Source organism: Archocentrus centrarchus, chromosome 6, assembly GCF_007364275.1.
Source record: "Archocentrus centrarchus isolate MPI-CPG fArcCen1 chromosome 6, fArcCen1, whole genome shotgun sequence".
In the NCBI taxonomy this organism is placed as follows: Eukaryota; Metazoa; Chordata; class Actinopteri; order Cichliformes; family Cichlidae; genus Archocentrus; species Archocentrus centrarchus.
In genome coordinates, this window is record NC_044351.1 from 19,708,952 (window position 1) to 19,727,365 (window position 18,414).

At 41.2% G+C, this 18,414-nt stretch overlaps 1 protein-coding gene across 1 annotated transcript in view; it reads left to right on the forward strand.

Annotated features, from left to right (window-relative positions):
* The window catches only part of tln2b (talin 2b), an 86,800-nt gene that overhangs the window by 43,527 nt on the left and 24,859 nt on the right, over nucleotides 1-18,414 (forward strand). Inside the window, exons 10-29 of the mRNA XM_030731199.1 lie at nucleotides 1,149-1,304; nucleotides 2,083-2,184; nucleotides 3,715-3,791; nucleotides 6,536-6,719; nucleotides 7,117-7,230; nucleotides 7,646-7,754; nucleotides 8,384-8,592; nucleotides 8,838-8,936; nucleotides 9,603-9,770; nucleotides 10,126-10,420; nucleotides 11,548-11,714; nucleotides 12,401-12,529; nucleotides 14,847-14,960; nucleotides 15,134-15,247; nucleotides 15,338-15,472; nucleotides 15,669-15,797; nucleotides 15,929-16,031; nucleotides 16,769-16,977; nucleotides 17,393-17,512; nucleotides 17,680-17,877. Of these exons, the coding sequence (XP_030587059.1) occupies nucleotides 1,149-1,304; nucleotides 2,083-2,184; nucleotides 3,715-3,791; nucleotides 6,536-6,719; nucleotides 7,117-7,230; nucleotides 7,646-7,754; nucleotides 8,384-8,592; nucleotides 8,838-8,936; nucleotides 9,603-9,770; nucleotides 10,126-10,420; nucleotides 11,548-11,714; nucleotides 12,401-12,529; nucleotides 14,847-14,960; nucleotides 15,134-15,247; nucleotides 15,338-15,472; nucleotides 15,669-15,797; nucleotides 15,929-16,031; nucleotides 16,769-16,977; nucleotides 17,393-17,512; nucleotides 17,680-17,877 (2,931 nt within the window). The remainder of the gene's footprint in view (nucleotides 1-1,148; nucleotides 1,305-2,082; nucleotides 2,185-3,714; nucleotides 3,792-6,535; nucleotides 6,720-7,116; nucleotides 7,231-7,645; nucleotides 7,755-8,383; nucleotides 8,593-8,837; nucleotides 8,937-9,602; nucleotides 9,771-10,125; nucleotides 10,421-11,547; nucleotides 11,715-12,400; nucleotides 12,530-14,846; nucleotides 14,961-15,133; nucleotides 15,248-15,337; nucleotides 15,473-15,668; nucleotides 15,798-15,928; nucleotides 16,032-16,768; nucleotides 16,978-17,392; nucleotides 17,513-17,679; nucleotides 17,878-18,414) is intronic.

The window sequence follows — 18,414 nt, forward strand, 5'->3', positions numbered from 1 at the left end:
GTGTGCAAGGGCGCGCATGAAAGAGTGCATGTGCATCTGTGTGTACGCGCGCTGTCTAAGTTCGATGAGGAGATGTAGTGATGGAGGTTTCAAGACTCTTAAATAATTCACTCCAACTGCACTCTGGTCTTGGTGCTTGCAAGGGCAAAAGCATAGGCCTAGCTCTGTTGAAGCATTTAATGCATCCTTCTATTTCTCATCTGTGAGTGTCTAATCATTGCAGGTTTTAGGGTGGAAGGCCCTCTTTTGCTGTAAATGTAACAAAAATGAAAATACTGTCAAGGAGAATATATATATTTTATGAGATATGTGTGTGTATGTGTATGTATTTGCTCCAGTAATCCATGCAGGTGGGGTTCAGTGAGAAGGCACCTCTTCTATTGCGTGTTCTTGCACGAACATATTTTCCCCCAACCGATAACCAAGGTTAAGCTGTTTGAAATGATATAATACTTCCACTTCAGATTAGAATGCCACACTTCCTGCTTGATTGCAGCCTTGGTGCTTATAACGTTAAGGTACTGCACCCTAAAACAATGGAAGTTTTTAATAAACCTTTGCACAAAGATATCATGATCACTGGGATAATGTTATCTGTCCTTGTGTTTAAGAGCAGCGAGCTTGAAAGCTCTTCTACTTATTGGCCTTTGTGTGGTTCTCAGGGTTTTCCATTTTGACCCTGTGATTAAAAACAACAAAAGGATTGGGCACATTAAACATGAGCAGTCTGAACTCCCTATCTCTACATGCTGCTAATTTTTATTTTGTCCTTCCACTCCCCTTGGAAGGGAGCCAAGTGTAGGCTTGGTGTCTCAAGTGAGCTGTAATAGATTTTCAGTGGGCAGATAGTGGTGGGGCAGTGGAGCTGGTCAGGCAGAGAGCTGGTGGAATAGCATACTGCTGTGCTGACAGTCTGTGGAGACCCTGCTCACTAAAGCAGCAGTTAAACAAGACTGAACTCTGCTGGGTCAGTTCGCAGCTGCCCTTCTCCTCCTCCATGTGGGTCTTCAAGCCACAGACACAGCATGTGTGTTACGGTAGCACCGGGGGAATGGAACAATGATCTTGCGTTTGTGCCTTGAATGAATCATCTGTGTAGGTGTTTAACCACCGACATAAATGTTGTCTGATGTTTTCCTATCTGACAGGAAAAGATGAAGGGTAAAAATAAGCTGGTCCCCCGGCTGCTGGGGATAACCAAAGAGTCAGTGATGCGGGTGGATGAGAAGACGAAGGATGTGGTGCAGGAATGGCCTCTGACAACAGTCAAGAGATGGGCAGCCTCCCCGAAGAGCTTCACCTTGGTACTGTGTGACTCTCGGCATCATGTTCTCAGCTCTTCTTAGTGTCATGTTATATACACTTCTAGTCCTATGCATTATTTGTATGCAGAGTGTGATTTACACAGCTCTGCTTCACATATTTGCTCTTTCCCCCATTTTTTTTTCATTTTCCAATACAAACAGAATCCTAAAAATTGGAGAGATCTCAGACTGCAATATTGAATGATTTTTGGCATGCTAGCCAGCTATTTCATCTGACTTAACAATGGATGCCTGGGGGAGAATGTGCAGAATTTGAATGTATTATTTATCTGAAACCTTTTTCAATTTTCTTTACCAGCTGTTGGCTGTTTTCTTCCGGTACTGGAAAGGGTCTACTCCATTTAAAGATTAATAGATTATGCAAATTTTGAAAAGTACTCTGAGGTATATTTGCCAACATTGATTTAAACTAAAAATATTCACCCACGTGTTTCTGAGGAATGCTTTGAAGTGAGCAGTTTTCAGATTCACTACATCTCATTTTTAATCAGCTCTTTGGAGAAATCGGATGCTCCATGGAAGCATGTCACTTTTTCTTTTCATTAAGAGTAGAAATGATGAAGATACTGTCAAGTTTATTCAGGCACAGTAAGGTTTCTTTTTCTTTCTTTTTTTTTTTTTTTTAATCTATGCACAGATAAGGCTGTTATTACGAATAGAGTATTTTTGCAGTCTTGGGTAGATGTTGCTATACAGTGACTTAAAGTGATTAACTTGTTCTGTCCTGAATCTCTGCCATCTTTGATGCATGACAAAGGATTTTGGAGAGTACCAGGAAAGTTACTACTCTGTCCAGACTACAGAGGGAGAGCAGATATCCCAACTTATTGCCGGATACATCGACATCATTCTTAAAAAGGCAAGTGGTTAAAAAAAAAATAAATCTATTTGAATCAATGCAAGATACATCCAATTCTTGATATTTACTGCTCAAAAAATTAAAGGAACACTTTGAAAATACATCAGATCTCAATGGTAAAGCAGCTCATGCTGGATATCTATACTGATGTCAATTGGATAATGTGTTAGGAATGAAAGAGTGCCACATTGTTTGATGCAAATGAAAATGATCAACCTACAGAGGGCTGAATTCAAAGACACCCTGAAAATCAAAGTGAAAAAAATCATGCTGCAGGCAAGTCCATTTTGCTGAAATGTCATTGCAGCAACTTAAAATGGTTCTCAGTAGTTTGTATGGCTTTCATGTGCTTGTATGTATGCCTGACATCATTGGGGCATGCTCCTAATGAGATGAGGGATGGTATCCTGGGGGATCGCCTCCCAGATCTGAACCAGGGCATCACTGAGCTCCTGGACAGTCTGAGGTGCAACCTGGCGGTTTCGGATGGACTGAAGCATAATGTTCAAGAAGTGTTCTATTGGATTTAGGTCCGGCGACTTACATACTCTCACCACATGAGGCTGGGCATTGTCGTGCAATGTGTGAGGACCCCAAGACCCACTGCACCAGTGTATGGTCTGACAATCGGTCTGTGGATTTCATCCCAATACCTAATAGCAGGCAGGGTGCCGTTGCCTAGCCTGTAGAGGTCTGTGTATCCCTCCATGGATATGCTTCCCTAGACCATCACTGACCCACTCCCCACAGCTTCTCCAGACCCTTTCACGTCCATCCCATATGCTCATGGTGAACCTCCTCTCATCTGTGAAAAGCATAGGGTGCCAGTGGTGGACTTTCCAATTCTGGTATTCTATATTCTATTCAATCGGGCTCCACAGTGCTGGGCGGTGAGTACTAGGTCCACTACAGGATGTCGGGCCATTAGGCCACCTTCATGAAGTCTGTTTCTGATTGTTTGGTCAGAGACATTCACACCTGTGGCCTGCTGGAGGTCATTTTGTAGGGCTTTGACAGTGCTCATCCTGCCCCTCCTTGCACAAAGGACCAGATACTGGTCCTGCTGATGGGTTAAGGACCTTCTCTCCAGCTCTCCTAGAATAACTTACCTGTCTCCTGGAGTCTCTTTCATGCTCTTAAGACTGGGAAACTGCAAACCTTCTGGCAATGGCATGTATTGATGTGCCTTCCTGGAGGAGTTGGACCACCTGTACAACCTCTGTAGGGTCCAGGTATCCCCTCATGCTACCAGCAGTGACACTGACTCTAGCCAAATGCACAACTAGTGAAAAATAGTAAGAAAAGATGAGCAGGGAAACAGTGTGAATGGCCTCCACCTGTAAAACCATTCCTTTTTTGGGGCTTGTCTCATTTTTGTTCTCTAGTACACCTGTTGTTAATTTTATCAACACCAAAGCAGCTGAAACTAATTAACAACCCCCTCTGCTACTTAAAAAAAATGTTCCTTTAAGTTTTTTTGGAGCACTGTATTTAGCATACAGGCATGTGATGTCTATCTTCTCTCTGCAGAAGCAAAGTAAGGATCGTTTTGGCCTCGAGGGAGATGAGGAATCCACCATGCTGGAGGAATCAGTTTCCCCTAAGAAGTGAGTAGTATCTAGTGTAGAAAAATGCTGACCATTGTGAGTCTCCTCACACAGTCTAGTTATTCATGAATTTAAAGCTCACTGTTTAATTGTGCATGTAATTACATTTCTGCCTGCCCAGCAGAGTACTCCCCAAGAGACATCATGTTAGAATTAAACACAAAAACAGCACTTTGAACCTTAAACAATAACACTAACGCTCTCCTCGATACTCCAGAATACAGTTTGCTAAATGCATTCTTGTGTGATTTTTATAAACGCTGCCTCAGGGTAAAGCTACTAGATTATCATTTTATTTCACAAAAGGAAGTTGCATCGTTCGGAGGTCAAAATATTGCACAGGTTAAAAACCAGCTTGCTAGAATCTATTTTATTAGGGTATTTTTTTTTTCTCCTTGTTTGATTGTGTCTGTCCAGATTTTCCAGTGTAGCTCAGTGACTGATGGGAATGGCGGTAAAGCAGCTGAACTAGAGCACTATCACACAGAATTTGAAAATTTATCACTAGAAATCCACATGGCTGTCAGTGAAACCGCTCTGGCAGAATGGGGCATCATATTCCTGCTCCTTATGGACCAATTGACTCATGTTGTGGTTCTCAATACAAAAACATAATTGCTGCCTCTCAAAACAAGCCATAATTAACTAGTGGAGTCAGGAGCATCTGTTGAGTTGGGCATGAAAACACATTTTTTTTTGTACAATATTTCTTCTGACGTTGCCGGCGTACTGTGGGAGCAGTTGTTGGTGCGTGATAATTGTTTTAATTATAATTCTGTCATTTTTGTCATTTAAATTAGAAACAATCACATTATCATTTTTAACAATTATTTAAAAAGATCCCCTTATGTAATACAAGGAAAAAATATAACTCTAAAACGCCTACATATGTAAGTAATTTATTTTTGGACATTTTCTAGACATACACAACGTTATCTTAAATAAAAATTATGCGATAGAAGATAAAATGAAAAGCGGCACAGCCCACATTAAGATTGCTTTATGCAGGCACTGTTTCATGCAGTTTGACCTTATGTTACTGAGCTTTCCAGTATACACAGGCTAGCATTTAAATTCTTAGTTATCATCACAACTTCAACAACATATGCTTGAATGCATAAATTCTGTACAAGTACAGGTGTGGTCAGAAGTTCACGTACCGGTACACTCATCATGGGCATGATTGTCATGGCAATTTTGGGCTTTTAATGATTTCTTTGAACTGTTCTCTTTCCAGGGTGGAGTGAGTGTACAGCATACATATTTAATGACTTTAAAAAAAAAAAAAGGAATTGGGTGCAGAAGCTTGATTTTAATTTGGATTTTCTCTGATCCACACAGGGTCAAAAGTATACATACAGGCTCAAATATATACATACACCCCCCACTAATATTTGGTTATGTGTCCCTTAGCAAGTTTCACCTCGACCAGATGCTTTTAGTAGCCATCAACAAGCTTCTGGCATAATTCTGGCTGATCACTCTTCTTAGCAGAATTGTTAAAATTGGTTTTCTGGTTTTTAAGCATAGTTCATAAATTTTACATAGGGTTGAGGCTGGGGTTTTGGGAAGGCCATTCCAAAAGTTTAACATGTTTTTGGGATCATTGTCCTGCTGCTACCATGTTAGTGCTTTACAATTGGTACAGTGTTCGTAGGTTTGAAAGCCTCGCCTTTACTCCTCCAAACACACCTCTTGTCACTGTGGCCAAATACCTCAATCTTTGTCTCGTCTGGCCATAAAATCATTCTCCAGAAGGTACTGTATTTGGCTGTGGACTGAATTTCAGTTGCGCTTGAAGATGTTGATTTTGGAGCAGAAGCTTCTTTCTTTGTCAGCAGCCTCTCAGTTCTTGACAATGTAAAACTTGCTTCACTGTAGACAGTCATGCTGGTGTTCCAGAAGCTTCCAGTTCATGGCAGGTTTGAGTCTTGGTGATTCCTGAGTTGTTCCTGAACATCCTAACCAATTTCCTCACATCTGAGGATGACAGTTTGGATCTTCTTCCAGACATTGTCAAAGTGGTGACACATCTGAATAACTCGTGCTTATGTACAATTGTTTGAACTGATGATCTTGAAATCTGCAGTTAGTTAGAAATGGTTCTAAGAGACCTTCCAACTTGTACAGTAAGTCTGTAATTCTCCTTCTTAGATCTTCACTGACTTCCTTGGAATTTCCCATTGTTCTGAGTATTGGTCAATCCAGTGAGTGCTGTCAAACAAATCCTTTTTATGCTGGCAGAGAGAGTTGTAGTCAATCTACAACTGAATCTAAGTTAATGAGAAGTTGACAGTCCTTGGCCGCTTATTAAAAAATTTAAGCAAGTGTATGTTTATATTTTTGCCTGTATGTATACTTTGACCCTCTATGGAAAATCCAAAATAAATTCAAACCAATTCTTGTTTTTCAAAGTGAATAATGATGTCTTCTGTATAACCCATGACATTTATGCCCATGATTAATGTATGTAAACCTCTGGCCACAACTGTATGTACAGGCATAGAATGTGCATAGGGAACTACTGTGGCTCAGGAAACAGAGCAGGTCAGCCACTAATCATAAGGTCAGTTTTTTAATCCAAACCACAAAATGGTGAATGTGGCTTCTAGTGTGGTCAATAATACTGGAAAAGTGCTATAAAAATGCTGTCTATTTACCATACATAAAGCTAATATTATAGCATGATTAAAGATGAAATTCTTCACTAATTTGTATTTCTCTTTTTTTCTTTTTTTAATAAGGTCCACAATTTTGCAACAGCAATTCAATCGAGTAGGCCGTGTGGAGCATGGCTCAGTAGCCCTTCCAGGTATAATTCGGTCTGGGTCTATTGGTGGCCCTGACACTTTCAATATGGGTACTATGCCCTCTGCTCAGCAGCAAATCACCACAGGGCAAATGCACAGAGGACACATGCCTCCACTGGTGAGTAAGAGCATTTTCACGTGCTCGAAAACATGATGGTCTTTTATTATTTTGAGTCAGATTGTAATTGACATTGCAGCATCCAACCACAGTCCAGGAAAAAATGTGTGACCCACAGAACTCTGATCAAGAAAATATCATGTGACACTTTAAGTTAAACTTCATATACTGAGTTTTAATTATTTCTTGCGGTCCCATCTGCGAAAAATGAACCATGATGAACAATATGAATATGACTCATAGTGAGATGGGAAAGGTGCTTCATATGAGCTCTAAAAGCCCTGTTTCCTGTGGTTTATTGATGGTTAATTGCAACACTCAGTTTCACAATTCTGTACTTAGATTGCTTTGTTTACTCATCTGTAGACACTGCGTCTCTGTTGTTTGTTGTTGTCAGAGTCTAGCCCAGCAGGCCCTGATTGGGACAATCAACAGCAGTATGCAGGCTGTGCAGCAGGCCCAGGCTGACCTGGGACATGTCGATAATCTGCCTCCACTGGGCCATGACTTGGTGAGCCATACTACAACCAGTTACTTCAGTTGTGGAAAATATTTCAGGACAGCTGTAGCATGCATCGATAGTATACCCTACCACATTCCCACAATACTATCCATCCTTTGAGTTGCACTTTTCTAACACTTGAGATTGTGTGCTTTCTGATATTACAGCCTCTAGATTTGCAAAGCAAAGACGGCTTAAAAAGAATCAAGCATTCTAATCACATCAAAGTCCATCAAATATCTCAAATATAATTAGGATGTAGGACTGACTGTAAATGTGGAGGCTGCATTTAATGCTTGAGTGTTTCCAAAGCCATAGGTGTTGTACTAGCCTAGTCCTTTAATCCTGTGCAAGAAAGCTGATATGAGCTGAAAATCACACACTGTGATGAATGCCAATAGCTCTCATTTTCTTCCACCGAAAGGCATCCAGGGTTTGGGTTCAGAACAAAGTGGATGAATCCAAACATGAAATCCACTCTCAGGTTGATGCCATCACCGCTGGAACAGCATCTGTGGTCAATCTCACTGCAGGTGAGTGCCCAGGCGAATGCTAAACAGCTTAAAAAAAAAAAAAAAAAAGGATGCCATATGTTATCATTTTCCGTTTTTATTCATTTTTTCAGATGAGCTTATGAGCTTTAGTTTCTGAAGTCTGCACTGGGCATAGTGCAAACGGTGTAAATTGATGTTTTCCAAGTCAGTGTTACTGATGGTGATATTAAAACTAAAGTGTGTCTCAATTTTGCCTCATAAATATTTCTACTGATTATTAAATCTTGAACTTGTTGTTCTGAAGCTTTCAGGGGGGAAAAATTTTACTGGCAGTGTTTCTCTCAGCTCTTCATGATTTTTGGCACAATGCCAGTCAGGTTCCATCCAGCCCTTTGCTTAGTTTTAATCTTACCTTGCCATCTGTTTGGTCACACGTATACTAGCTCATCTATCTAGTACAAAGCTTTTCTTCACTGTGCTCATCTTCATGGTACCATTTCAAATGGGTTCAAGCTACAGGACTGGCACTGATGTGTCTATTGCTGCATGTGAAACCCAAGCTGCTACATGGCTTAGCAAAATTAGGGTGGCAGCAGCATAACATATTAAGATGCACAACAGAGATGTAATTTGATTAGTTTGTAATGATGGCTATCCATCCTCTGCAGGTGAGCCAACAGAAACTGACTACACAGCAGTGGGCTGCGCCATCACCACCATCTCCTCCAACCTGACGGAGATGTCTAAGGGTGTTAAGTTGCTAGCCGCATTAATGGACGATGAGGTGGGCAGTGGACATAAGCTCATGGGTGCTGCCAGGATGCTGGCAGGAGCTGTGTCAGATCTGCTCAGATCTGTTGAGCCTGCAGCCGCTGAGGTGAGGCACCTGCTGATTATTGTAGTGATTTGGACCTCATCCTTATCTCTAATCCCAGTAGTCACAAAGGCACCTACAGTGTTGAACTGCATATTTTTTTTATCTGTGTCCCAGCAAAGATGTATTACAGAAGGTTTTACGAGGATGATTTTTGATCCTAAAGTCTGTTTTAGATAATTCATAGGGGCCTCTGTGAGAGCAGGCCAGGCCTGTGTAATGAATGTGGTGATGTCATTCCCATACAGCCCAGGCAGACGGTGCTGACGGCAGCAGGAAGCATTGGACAGGCCAGCGGGGACCTGCTCCGTCACATGGGGGAGGGCGAGACTGATGAGAAGTTCCAGGTTGGACGCCACCCCCTCACTGTTTCTATGACACTGCTAGCCAAACAGGAAGACACACACTTTCTGAGGCTCTCTTTAAAAATATCAATACAAACTTATGTAATCACCTCAGACTTTATTATTAGACCCTCAATTTATGTGGATTTGAAGCAAAGTGGCAGAAGGAGAGCTTTTAGTCGTAAAGTGTCAATGCATTGTTCCAGACCTCCATTAACTGAACCATTTTAGTAGCTTTCTCTATCTGCCTAATTTATTCTTTTACTCTGAAATTCATTAAGCTGCCACATACACCTTAGTTTAGATGTCCTCTTGCACCTTTTATACCTCACTTTTTAGTGTTGATGCCAGGAGAAGAGGGCTCATAAATCATCCACATTCTTGTTCTCACTGACCTTGAGCCAGTGTTTTTCTGCTACATTAACATAGTTTTTATTCGATTTGCTATACATAGTAGATGTGTTTTATGATTTCCATCCTAAAATTCATAAATTTGCCTCTTTCTTTTAGGCCCTATGCTTCTGTTGTAGTTCCTTGTGCATTAGCTGTGCAGTAATCCCTCTATATAGGCTGAATAAAATGGGAAAACATTTGTTTTCCTGATCCCTGCACTCACATGTCTGCAGCTGCGCTGTGTTTCAGTGAAGGACATTGATTAATATGTTGCAGGACACCCTGATGAATTTGGCAAAAGCGGTGGCCAATGCAGCTGCTATGTTAGTCCTGAAGGCCAAGAACGTGGCCCAGGTGGCTGAAGACACCATATTGCAGAACCGGGTGATCGCAGCTGCCACTCAGTGTGCCCTGTCCACCTCACAGCTGGTAGCCTGCACTAAGGTACTGATGTAAAACTTGTTCATCTTAGCAGCCAAGTAGGCAAAGGACATACCATGAAAGAGAAAATGATCTAAATAAAATAAATAGCACTGCGTATTTTAGCTTTGGTAGAGTGTATTTCAAAACCATGCATTAATAATTTTCTTTTTTTAATTAAAGCAGGTCTTCATGGTATATGATGAATGAAATACATGTTATTTTTGACAGTAACTAAAGAGTATATTCCATATGTATGTAATAATATGTATTATTTTAAGGTGAGGTAAGGATCATTGTAGTTATTGTGTGTGTATATAAAGTCTTCACATTTTGAATCTTTCATTTGAGTTTCTACCAACATCTGTGTGTGGTGCAGGTGGTGAGCCCAACCATCAGCTCCCCGGTGTGTCAGGAGCAGCTTGTTGAGGCTGGGAAGTTAGTGGACCGTTCTGTGGAAAACTGCGTCAAAGCTTGCCGCTCGGCCAGTGACGACGGTGAGCTGCTGAAGCAAGTTGGGGCAGCAGCTGGTGTAGTGAGCCAGGCTCTTGGCGACCTCCTGCAACATGTCCGCCACTACGCCAGCTGCGGAGAGCCCATTGGACGTTATGACCAGGCCACAGATACGATTATGAATGTGACCGAAAACATTTTCACTTCCATGGGTGATGCTGGTGAGTAAAAGGAGCGAATACCTGTTTTCATTTGACTTGTTTTAATATGTTTTGACGTTATGGGGGTGTGTGTGTGTGTGTGTGTGTGTGTGTGTGTGTGTGTGTGTGTGTGTGGGGGGGGGGGGGGGGGGGGGCTGAAGGTATGCCTGCATTTATGTTTATTTTAAGTGATCTTAAAAATCCTCGACCTGTTTTGAAAGCTCAGACTATTTGTTATGGCTTGAGCCGTGAGGCTGAAGAATTTTCAAACGCAGTCAATTCTCCAGGGGTTGTACGAAACATGTCAGCCAAAACCACTACAGAGTGCTCAGTCTGGTCTCAATCAGCATCGGGAAGACTTTGAAATTTAACAGGAAACACATGACCTGGGCATTTTTGAAAGAACAGAGCTTTAAATGCTGAGGCATTGCTACATATTTGACATTAATCTCATTGTTGAGTTCATTCTCCACAGTGTGTGTTGGTTGATTCCCATGAAACTAGGATGTAGGCTATAACGCATATAAATGTATTTCATAGTCTTCACTGGGTGAGCTATTTTTGAGCAGGAGGTGGGTGAGTGGGGGAAATACAGCTCTTTGTAGCAGGTGTGTGGGGAGATGCAACATATATCAAAAGATTGTTTTATTTATGTGAACAAGGATGACTCACCAGAAACGAAGCTATAAGAGTAGACTACAGAAATTTCTGACTGATACACTAAGGTTGGATGAATTTATATACTGTACTAATAGTTAGAGAAAAGTTTATTTATTACAGGTTAACAAATCTGCATAAACAGTGCTGCACCTTTGCAGTCTCATATGTAAACTAGTAATGAGATCTGAACTTACCACTAAGATTTTTCTTCCATTCACACAATGTGTGCTTTTAATGAATGTATGTATTAATGAGGTGCTATTGAGAGTTAAAGCGTTAGAAATCAATTGGTGGCCTCACAAAAATTGCATATTTTGTCTACATTTTCATCACAGGTAATGCTTCCAAAACACCAAATCAAGCTTTACTGCACAAACCGAATTTTAGCTGGAACACGGACTTGTGTTGTGCTGCGTTCTCAGTCGATCGTTTTGATGTTTATACGGGGATTTTGCGCTAACACGGTGTTTGTCTCTTTGTGTGAACAGGTGAGATGGTCCGTCAGGCCAGAGTTTTAGCCCAAGCCACGTCTGACTTGGTCAATGCCATGAGATCAGATGCAGAGGCAGAAGTTGATGTTGACAACTCCAAAAAACTGCTTGCTGCAGCCAAACTCCTGGCTGATGCCACAGCTCGAATGGTGGAGGCTGCTAAGGTAGTGGAGTATCAGGTTTAATCTCACAATGCAATGCAATTTAAATAATGTCAATCTAATCACATCTCTTGCTTTCAGTCATTATTGCATTACTTTATTGTAATATGCAACAAATTTTATCCCAGCTTTTAATGTAGTGCATTTAATTTAGTTTTTTTTTATTTATGTAATGTTACATTTAGAGCAGTTTTAAAGGAACTGAGCTAAATTTCTTCCCTTTGATAGAAAGCAAGTCTTGGCATTACTGTACGCATTAGCTACTAGCATCATTAGACATCCAAAATAAAAAAAAAAAGCTGCAGCATCAGTGGCTCTTAATGAGCCCCTGGCACTGTTGAGCGGGATATTATCAGTGTGAAATACGCAGGCAAGTGAAATGCTGCTTATGGCTCGTTAGATGTTTTTGATCTGTGACACATTAATCACCACGTCACTGCTATTATCAAAGAGGAAGTGAGGATCTGGCACTGACGGTTTCCTTGGAAACTGTCAAAAAGCAGACAGATCTAAATGACTCTTTCCATCCATTGCACAACATGCATAATAAGAGTTGTTAAACTTTTATTGCTGAGATCTGATAGTTATTGTTATATTCTGTATGCGCAGTACAGTATGTGTCAGGCAGTGTGTGTCTGTGTGAGCACATCTGCACATGTGTTCATGAATGTGTGTTAATGCGCCCTCAGGGGGCAGCCGCCTACCCGGACAATGAAGACCAGCAGCAGAGGCTCAGAGAGGCAGCTGAGGGGCTACGTGTTGCCACTAATGCTGCAGCTCAGAATGCTATAAAGAAAAAAATAGTGAACAGGCTGGAGGTGAGTCAAAGGAGTCAACATGTTGTCATTTTTCTGTTGTTTGACCTTGATCAAAACATAAACCTTCTTCTTGCTTCACCTTGCCAGCAAAGGTGTGACGCAAACATCTCTTTCTGGTATTTTATAATCCCTGCAGTATAAAGATGGCATAAATGTAATAGAAGCAAATGAAGATAGAAGGCACTGGGAAAAAAGGAAAAAGGATGCAAGGATACAAATAATGGCATGTTTCAGCTTATATTAGTAGAAACGACTGCTGGGCAATTTATTATATTTGTATAATTTCTATTTCCTATAGCACTGAGTTAAATCCCATTAGTGCTATGAATGAGCTATCTAAGTGTAAAGATCTGTATTTAGCCCTTGGTATCAGTTTGCCTCTAATGACTTCCTGCTCTCTGCCCTAGAACACCCAATGTTCAGTTTTCCAGTCACATAAACTATGCATTACCGAGGGCTAGAATAATCCTGCTATCAGACATGCATCTCAGTCGGCCTTCTTGCATCAGATAGCTGCAGTAATGATTGTAACGGCCACATTTAGAGTGGCTGCAGCTCAGGAGGTAGAGCAGGTCATCTACTAATCGAAAGGTTGGTGGGTTGATCCCTGGCTGCTTCAGTCTGTGTGCCAAAGTATCCTTGGGCAAGATGCTGAACCCCAAGTTGCATCTTTGATTCATCCAACGGAGTGTGAATGTGTATGAATGTTCGATAGAAAGCACTTAACTGTAGAATTTGTGTGAATGGGTGAATGAGGCACATTGTATAAAGCACTTTGAGTGCTCAAAGTAGAGTAGAAAAGCACTAAATAAGAACCAGTCCATTTACCATTTATTCTATCAAGGCAGTATGCAAGCCAGTGCAGAGCAGAGTTTTGAGAATCTCCAAGTGGACGTGACAAGTATAACAGATGCAACATCACCCTTGAGGCCCCTCAATTTATCCTGTTTTATCCAGACAGCATGATGTGCATATCATTTTATGTATTCCACTGACAAGCCACAAGCTGAGGTGGCAGTGTAATACTGTAGGTAGGGTTTGTTTGTCTGTTTCTCAGCAAGATTATGCAAAAGCTACAAAGCTGAATTTCATGAAACTTGATTGAGTGGGGGTACGTTCAAAGGAAGAAGCCATTAAATTTTGTTTTGCATCCTGCACACATTCTTTAAAATTGCACAAAAAGGGCAATATCCTTAATGGAGGATGTGCTACATAAGAGCCCTTTTACTTTGTAAATATAAGTGTAGAATATAGGAATTGTATCCTGCAATTTAGAGTTACATGATTTCTAGAAAATATTACCTGAATTACCTCTATGATGACGATGCCATACATTCACCTCTGCCAAGGAGTTTATGTGTTTGGTAGCGTGTGTGTATGTGCGTGCATGCCATTCTGTCTGTAAACACGAAAGCTCAAAAAGTTTTGAATGAATTCAGATAAAACTTTGTAGGGGTGTAGAGTGGGGTCATGTTAACAATCCATCAAAATTTGGCTTACATCCACCAAGGTCTTCAAGGTCACCTTAATGATTTAATTAACCTGGAAGACTGACAAAAGCCTTATAACTTATAAACTATGATTCTTACAAGTGTGGTGTGTATTATCAACATATAAAAAGTACTGTATAAAGATTTAAAATGTGTCACATTTGACCTCTGACCTCTCCTTCAAGGTCACTAGATTGATCTGAAGGTCAAAACAATTTTTCTTACTGCCATTGTTTGTATTGCCCACATATAAGTTGACCCCCAAATGTGTTATATCTTTAAAGAAAGGAGAATTTGAAAATTAATACCTATTATCCATTACGTACTCCTACATAATGTTTGTGTAATCAACGTAAACATCTGTCATGATGCCCTTATATGATTTTTACTGCACTATAAACTTCTTAAATTACATTTAAAAAGAGCAAAGAAAATAAAATGCAAAACCTTTTTTTTTTTTTTTTAATCTTTGTCTTCTCACCCATTTAACAACTCTTGTTTTCAGTCTTGTCATAACTTCAAAGCCAGCCTTCCATCTATGAATTAATGCAAGCTAAACAGTCTATTTTGAGCTTTAGTTCTGGAAACAGCCAAGTGAAAACAATACTGATCACTTCATGAAATGATGACTGAGTAGTGTAGCTCTATCCATTTCCCTCTTCTTACAAAACCTTCTGGTTGTGACCCCTTTTAGTCTGATTAGAACTCTGTCGGAGCACAGAACATGACAGCATAAAGCTGCGCACAGCGAAAGTGAACAGTCCTCTTAGCCAAGCAGCATTCTCTTACTTTAAAATACATTTTCTCCATTTGTATCTTCTGAACAGATTGCCGCTAAGCAGGCAGCGGCTGCTGCGACACAGACCATCGCAGCTGCCCAAAATGCAGCTGCGTCCAACAAAAATACTGCCTCACACCAACAGTTAGTACACAGTTGCAAGGTATGATCCTGTAATCTTTGTGTTGTGCTCTTTTGTACTACTATTATAGCTGGCATTAAGGTATAATATATGTTGTCACAGAATGTGTTTTGTTTGGTAGCCTTGGTAGCACCTTTCTCTGTAAGCAGTGACGGTGTATTATGTATGACGCATACATAATGGGTGTGTTTCAGATGGTAGCAGATAGTATTCCCCAGTTGGTGCAGGGAATGAGGAGCAGCCAAGCCCAGCCTGAGGAGCTGGGCCCCCAGCTCGCCCTCATCATGGCCAGCCAGAGCTTCTTACAGGTTTGTATTTCACCTTGACACAGTCAGTGACTGTCCAACCCTCTATCAAAGAATCCAATTTCTTGGTATATTTCTGTAACTGTCTCTCAGCCTGGGAGTAAGATGGTGGCATCTGCAAAGTCAGCAGTTCCAACAGTGGCGGATCAAGCTGCTGCTATGCAACTGGGCCAGTGTGCCAAGAATTTAGCTACCTGCCTGGCGGAGCTCAGGACTGCCACACAGAAGGTATCTTTACACAACAGAGTGAGCATGATTCTTTCCACTGATGCAGGAAGCTTGTCGCTAGCTTGCATTAGTGTGAGTACAGTTCTGTGATCTCATCTGTCTCTTGGCGGGCACAGTTGGGATTGCATCTTGTCTGCTCTGTTTCGCTCGTGTTTGAGTAACAGTTATGTATGTGGGTTTTTTTTTTTTTCTGAAGGCGCACGAAGCCTGTGGTCCTCTGGAGATCGACTTAGCCCTCAAAACTGTGCAGACACTCAAGAGTGAACTTCAGGATGCCAAGATGGCTGTCATTGATGGCCAACTCAAACCTCTTCCTGGTGAAACGGTCAGTAAATAGCAACATCTATGGTGAGGAAACATTAGACTATAGATATCCTGCTCTAGACATACCAAAATGTTGAAGAAATCTTAACTATGAGTCAAATGGGTTATTTTTGCGTTCTGTCATTCATGCAGCTGGAAAAGTGCGCTCAGGATTTGGGAAGTACATCTAAGACTGTGGGCTCTTCCATGGCCCAGCTGCTGACATGCGCTGCACAGGGCAATGAGCATTATACAGGTAGCGTATTCTACATTCTACACAAGAGTGGGCCTGAGAAGCTTGAGTAGCCATTTAGTTAAATAATTTACTTCAGTTTCTTTTACTATATTAGCTACATTGCAGCAGTGAATAGATGTAATAGATATATATGGATCGCTGGCTGTGATTTTTATTTAAAAGTAATTCTCAGAATGGTGCAGAGTGGGAGTCTGAGGATAAACCAAGCTAAGGCTGTTATTTTATTTGTGCTGTTATTATTACCTTAAACTGAACCCCGGGAATCCAACATGGCTTCACTGCTTTGCTGTCAGTTTTGGCTCAAACAAGGATCTGAGTGGAACCGAGATGAAGACAGACAGTAACATTTATAACAATGAGTGCTCAGAGGTAGTACTTCATGCTGTGGCCCAGGGTGCTGCTCTCTGCTCATTAATCTTTTTTTTTTTTTCTACTAGATTTACCATTCAATCAGCAAATGGCTTCACTCTGCTGGTTAATGCAATTTGATGCAATTTGCAGCTTTTTTTTTTTAGCTCTATGTGTAAAAAGTTGACGGCGACTTCTGTGTGAGGCTTTATTTATTATATTAACTCATGTATTTAAACAATGAGGGCTTTTCAGTATGATGATTTGCACAATGTCATTACCGTTTTAGTAAAGATAGGAAATACACATACCTCTCAGTTAGTACTCCTTAAGCAGAGCAGCTGACACTGGAATTAATGTATTTAGCTTTTTTTTTTTTTTTTTTACAGGTGTTGCTGCTAGAGAAACAGCACAGGCTTTAAGGACATTAGCTCAAGCAGCCAGAGGTGTGGCAGCCAGCACCAAGGAGCCTCAGGCTGCCGCTGCCATGCTGGACTCAGCCCAGTGTGTGATGGAGGGCTCAGCTATGCTCATCCATGAAGCACATCAGGCCCTGGTTCACCCAGGAGATGCTGAGAGTCAGCAGAGACTGGCACAGGTAGCATACCACTTATATACACTCCAGGAACAGTGACATCCATGTAGTCTTCTGCTCAGGCCTCGGTTTCCCTCATCTACTGATTTGTAAACATTTATTTTCCCAGAACAGTCATCCCCTCTGCTAAGTTTTTTTTTTTTTTTTGCTATGTATTTCTCGGCTGGTTTCCCTCTCTCAGGAGTGCTGGAGTAAAACTGTTCATTCTCCTGCAGCCCTTCAGGGGATAAACATATTGTTTGGCATATATCTGTGACAGCAGCATATATTAGTGACAAGGATTATTGTGCAATGCTGTGAGCCTAATTTGCATTTGAGATATTTTTCCCCATATAGCTTTGCTCTGGGGCTTTGTTGTGCGACACATTTTTAGAATGACTAATGACGGACCATTGACAGATGTTGTACTGTGTTGCAGGTGGCCAAAGCAGTGTCGCACTCCCTTAACAATTGTGTGAATTGCCTGCCAGGCCAGAAGGATGTTGACATGGCCCTTAGGAGCATAGGGGAGGCCAGCAAGAAGCTACTAGTGGACTTTGTGAGTGTTGCTTAAGCTTTTTCTTAGGGATTTCGTGCATTTTATGTTTGCATAATAACATGAGAGTATTTAAATATCAACCCTTTATCCCCAAGCAGAATATTTCCTTTTGCCTGCAGTTGTAATATTCCAAAGTATGTCCTAATGTGTGTGTCTTGTCTTTGAAGCTCCCTCCCTGCAGTAAGACATTCCAAGAGGCCCAGACTGATCTGAACCACACAGCAGCTGAACTCAACCACTCCGCAGGCGAGGTCGTCCACTCCTCTCGTGGAACAAGCAGCCGGCTGGCTGCAGCCTCAGGGAAGTTTAGCCAAGACTTTGATGAGTTCCTGGATGCTGGCATTGAGATGGCAGGACACACCCAGGTAGGTTTCATGACCATACAAACACTTCATGCTCCGGTGACACAGTTCAATGGTGATCCAGTGCCAGCAGTTCATTTAAACCTTTTATGAGGTAAACTCAAAAGCTTCAAATGCAGAGTGCGTCTTTCCATTACTTTACTAACGAAGATCTATGTCATTCACTTAGTCACACTGATTCTCCCACAGAGCACTAACGTAATCAGATGCACTGAGATCATTAATTTCAAAAGATGAGAGATTGCAGATGATGTCTACACTGCTGTTAAGGGTAAACTTGGGAAATTTTATGCTTCCTGAAGATCCTCCCACAGCTGTTTCCACAGCATATGACATACCATAATAAAACAGAGTGACATCCTTTCTTGTTCAAGATTGTTTTTACCCTGTACAGCGCACATGTACATTTTGTTTGTCCATAGCAAATTTTTTAAATTTTCGTCTGTGTTTTTCTGCCCATCTTAAAGTTTCATTTTATTGGATAGACTCAGATATGGCTTTTTCTTTGCAACTGTGCCTAGAAGGCCAGCATCTTGGAGT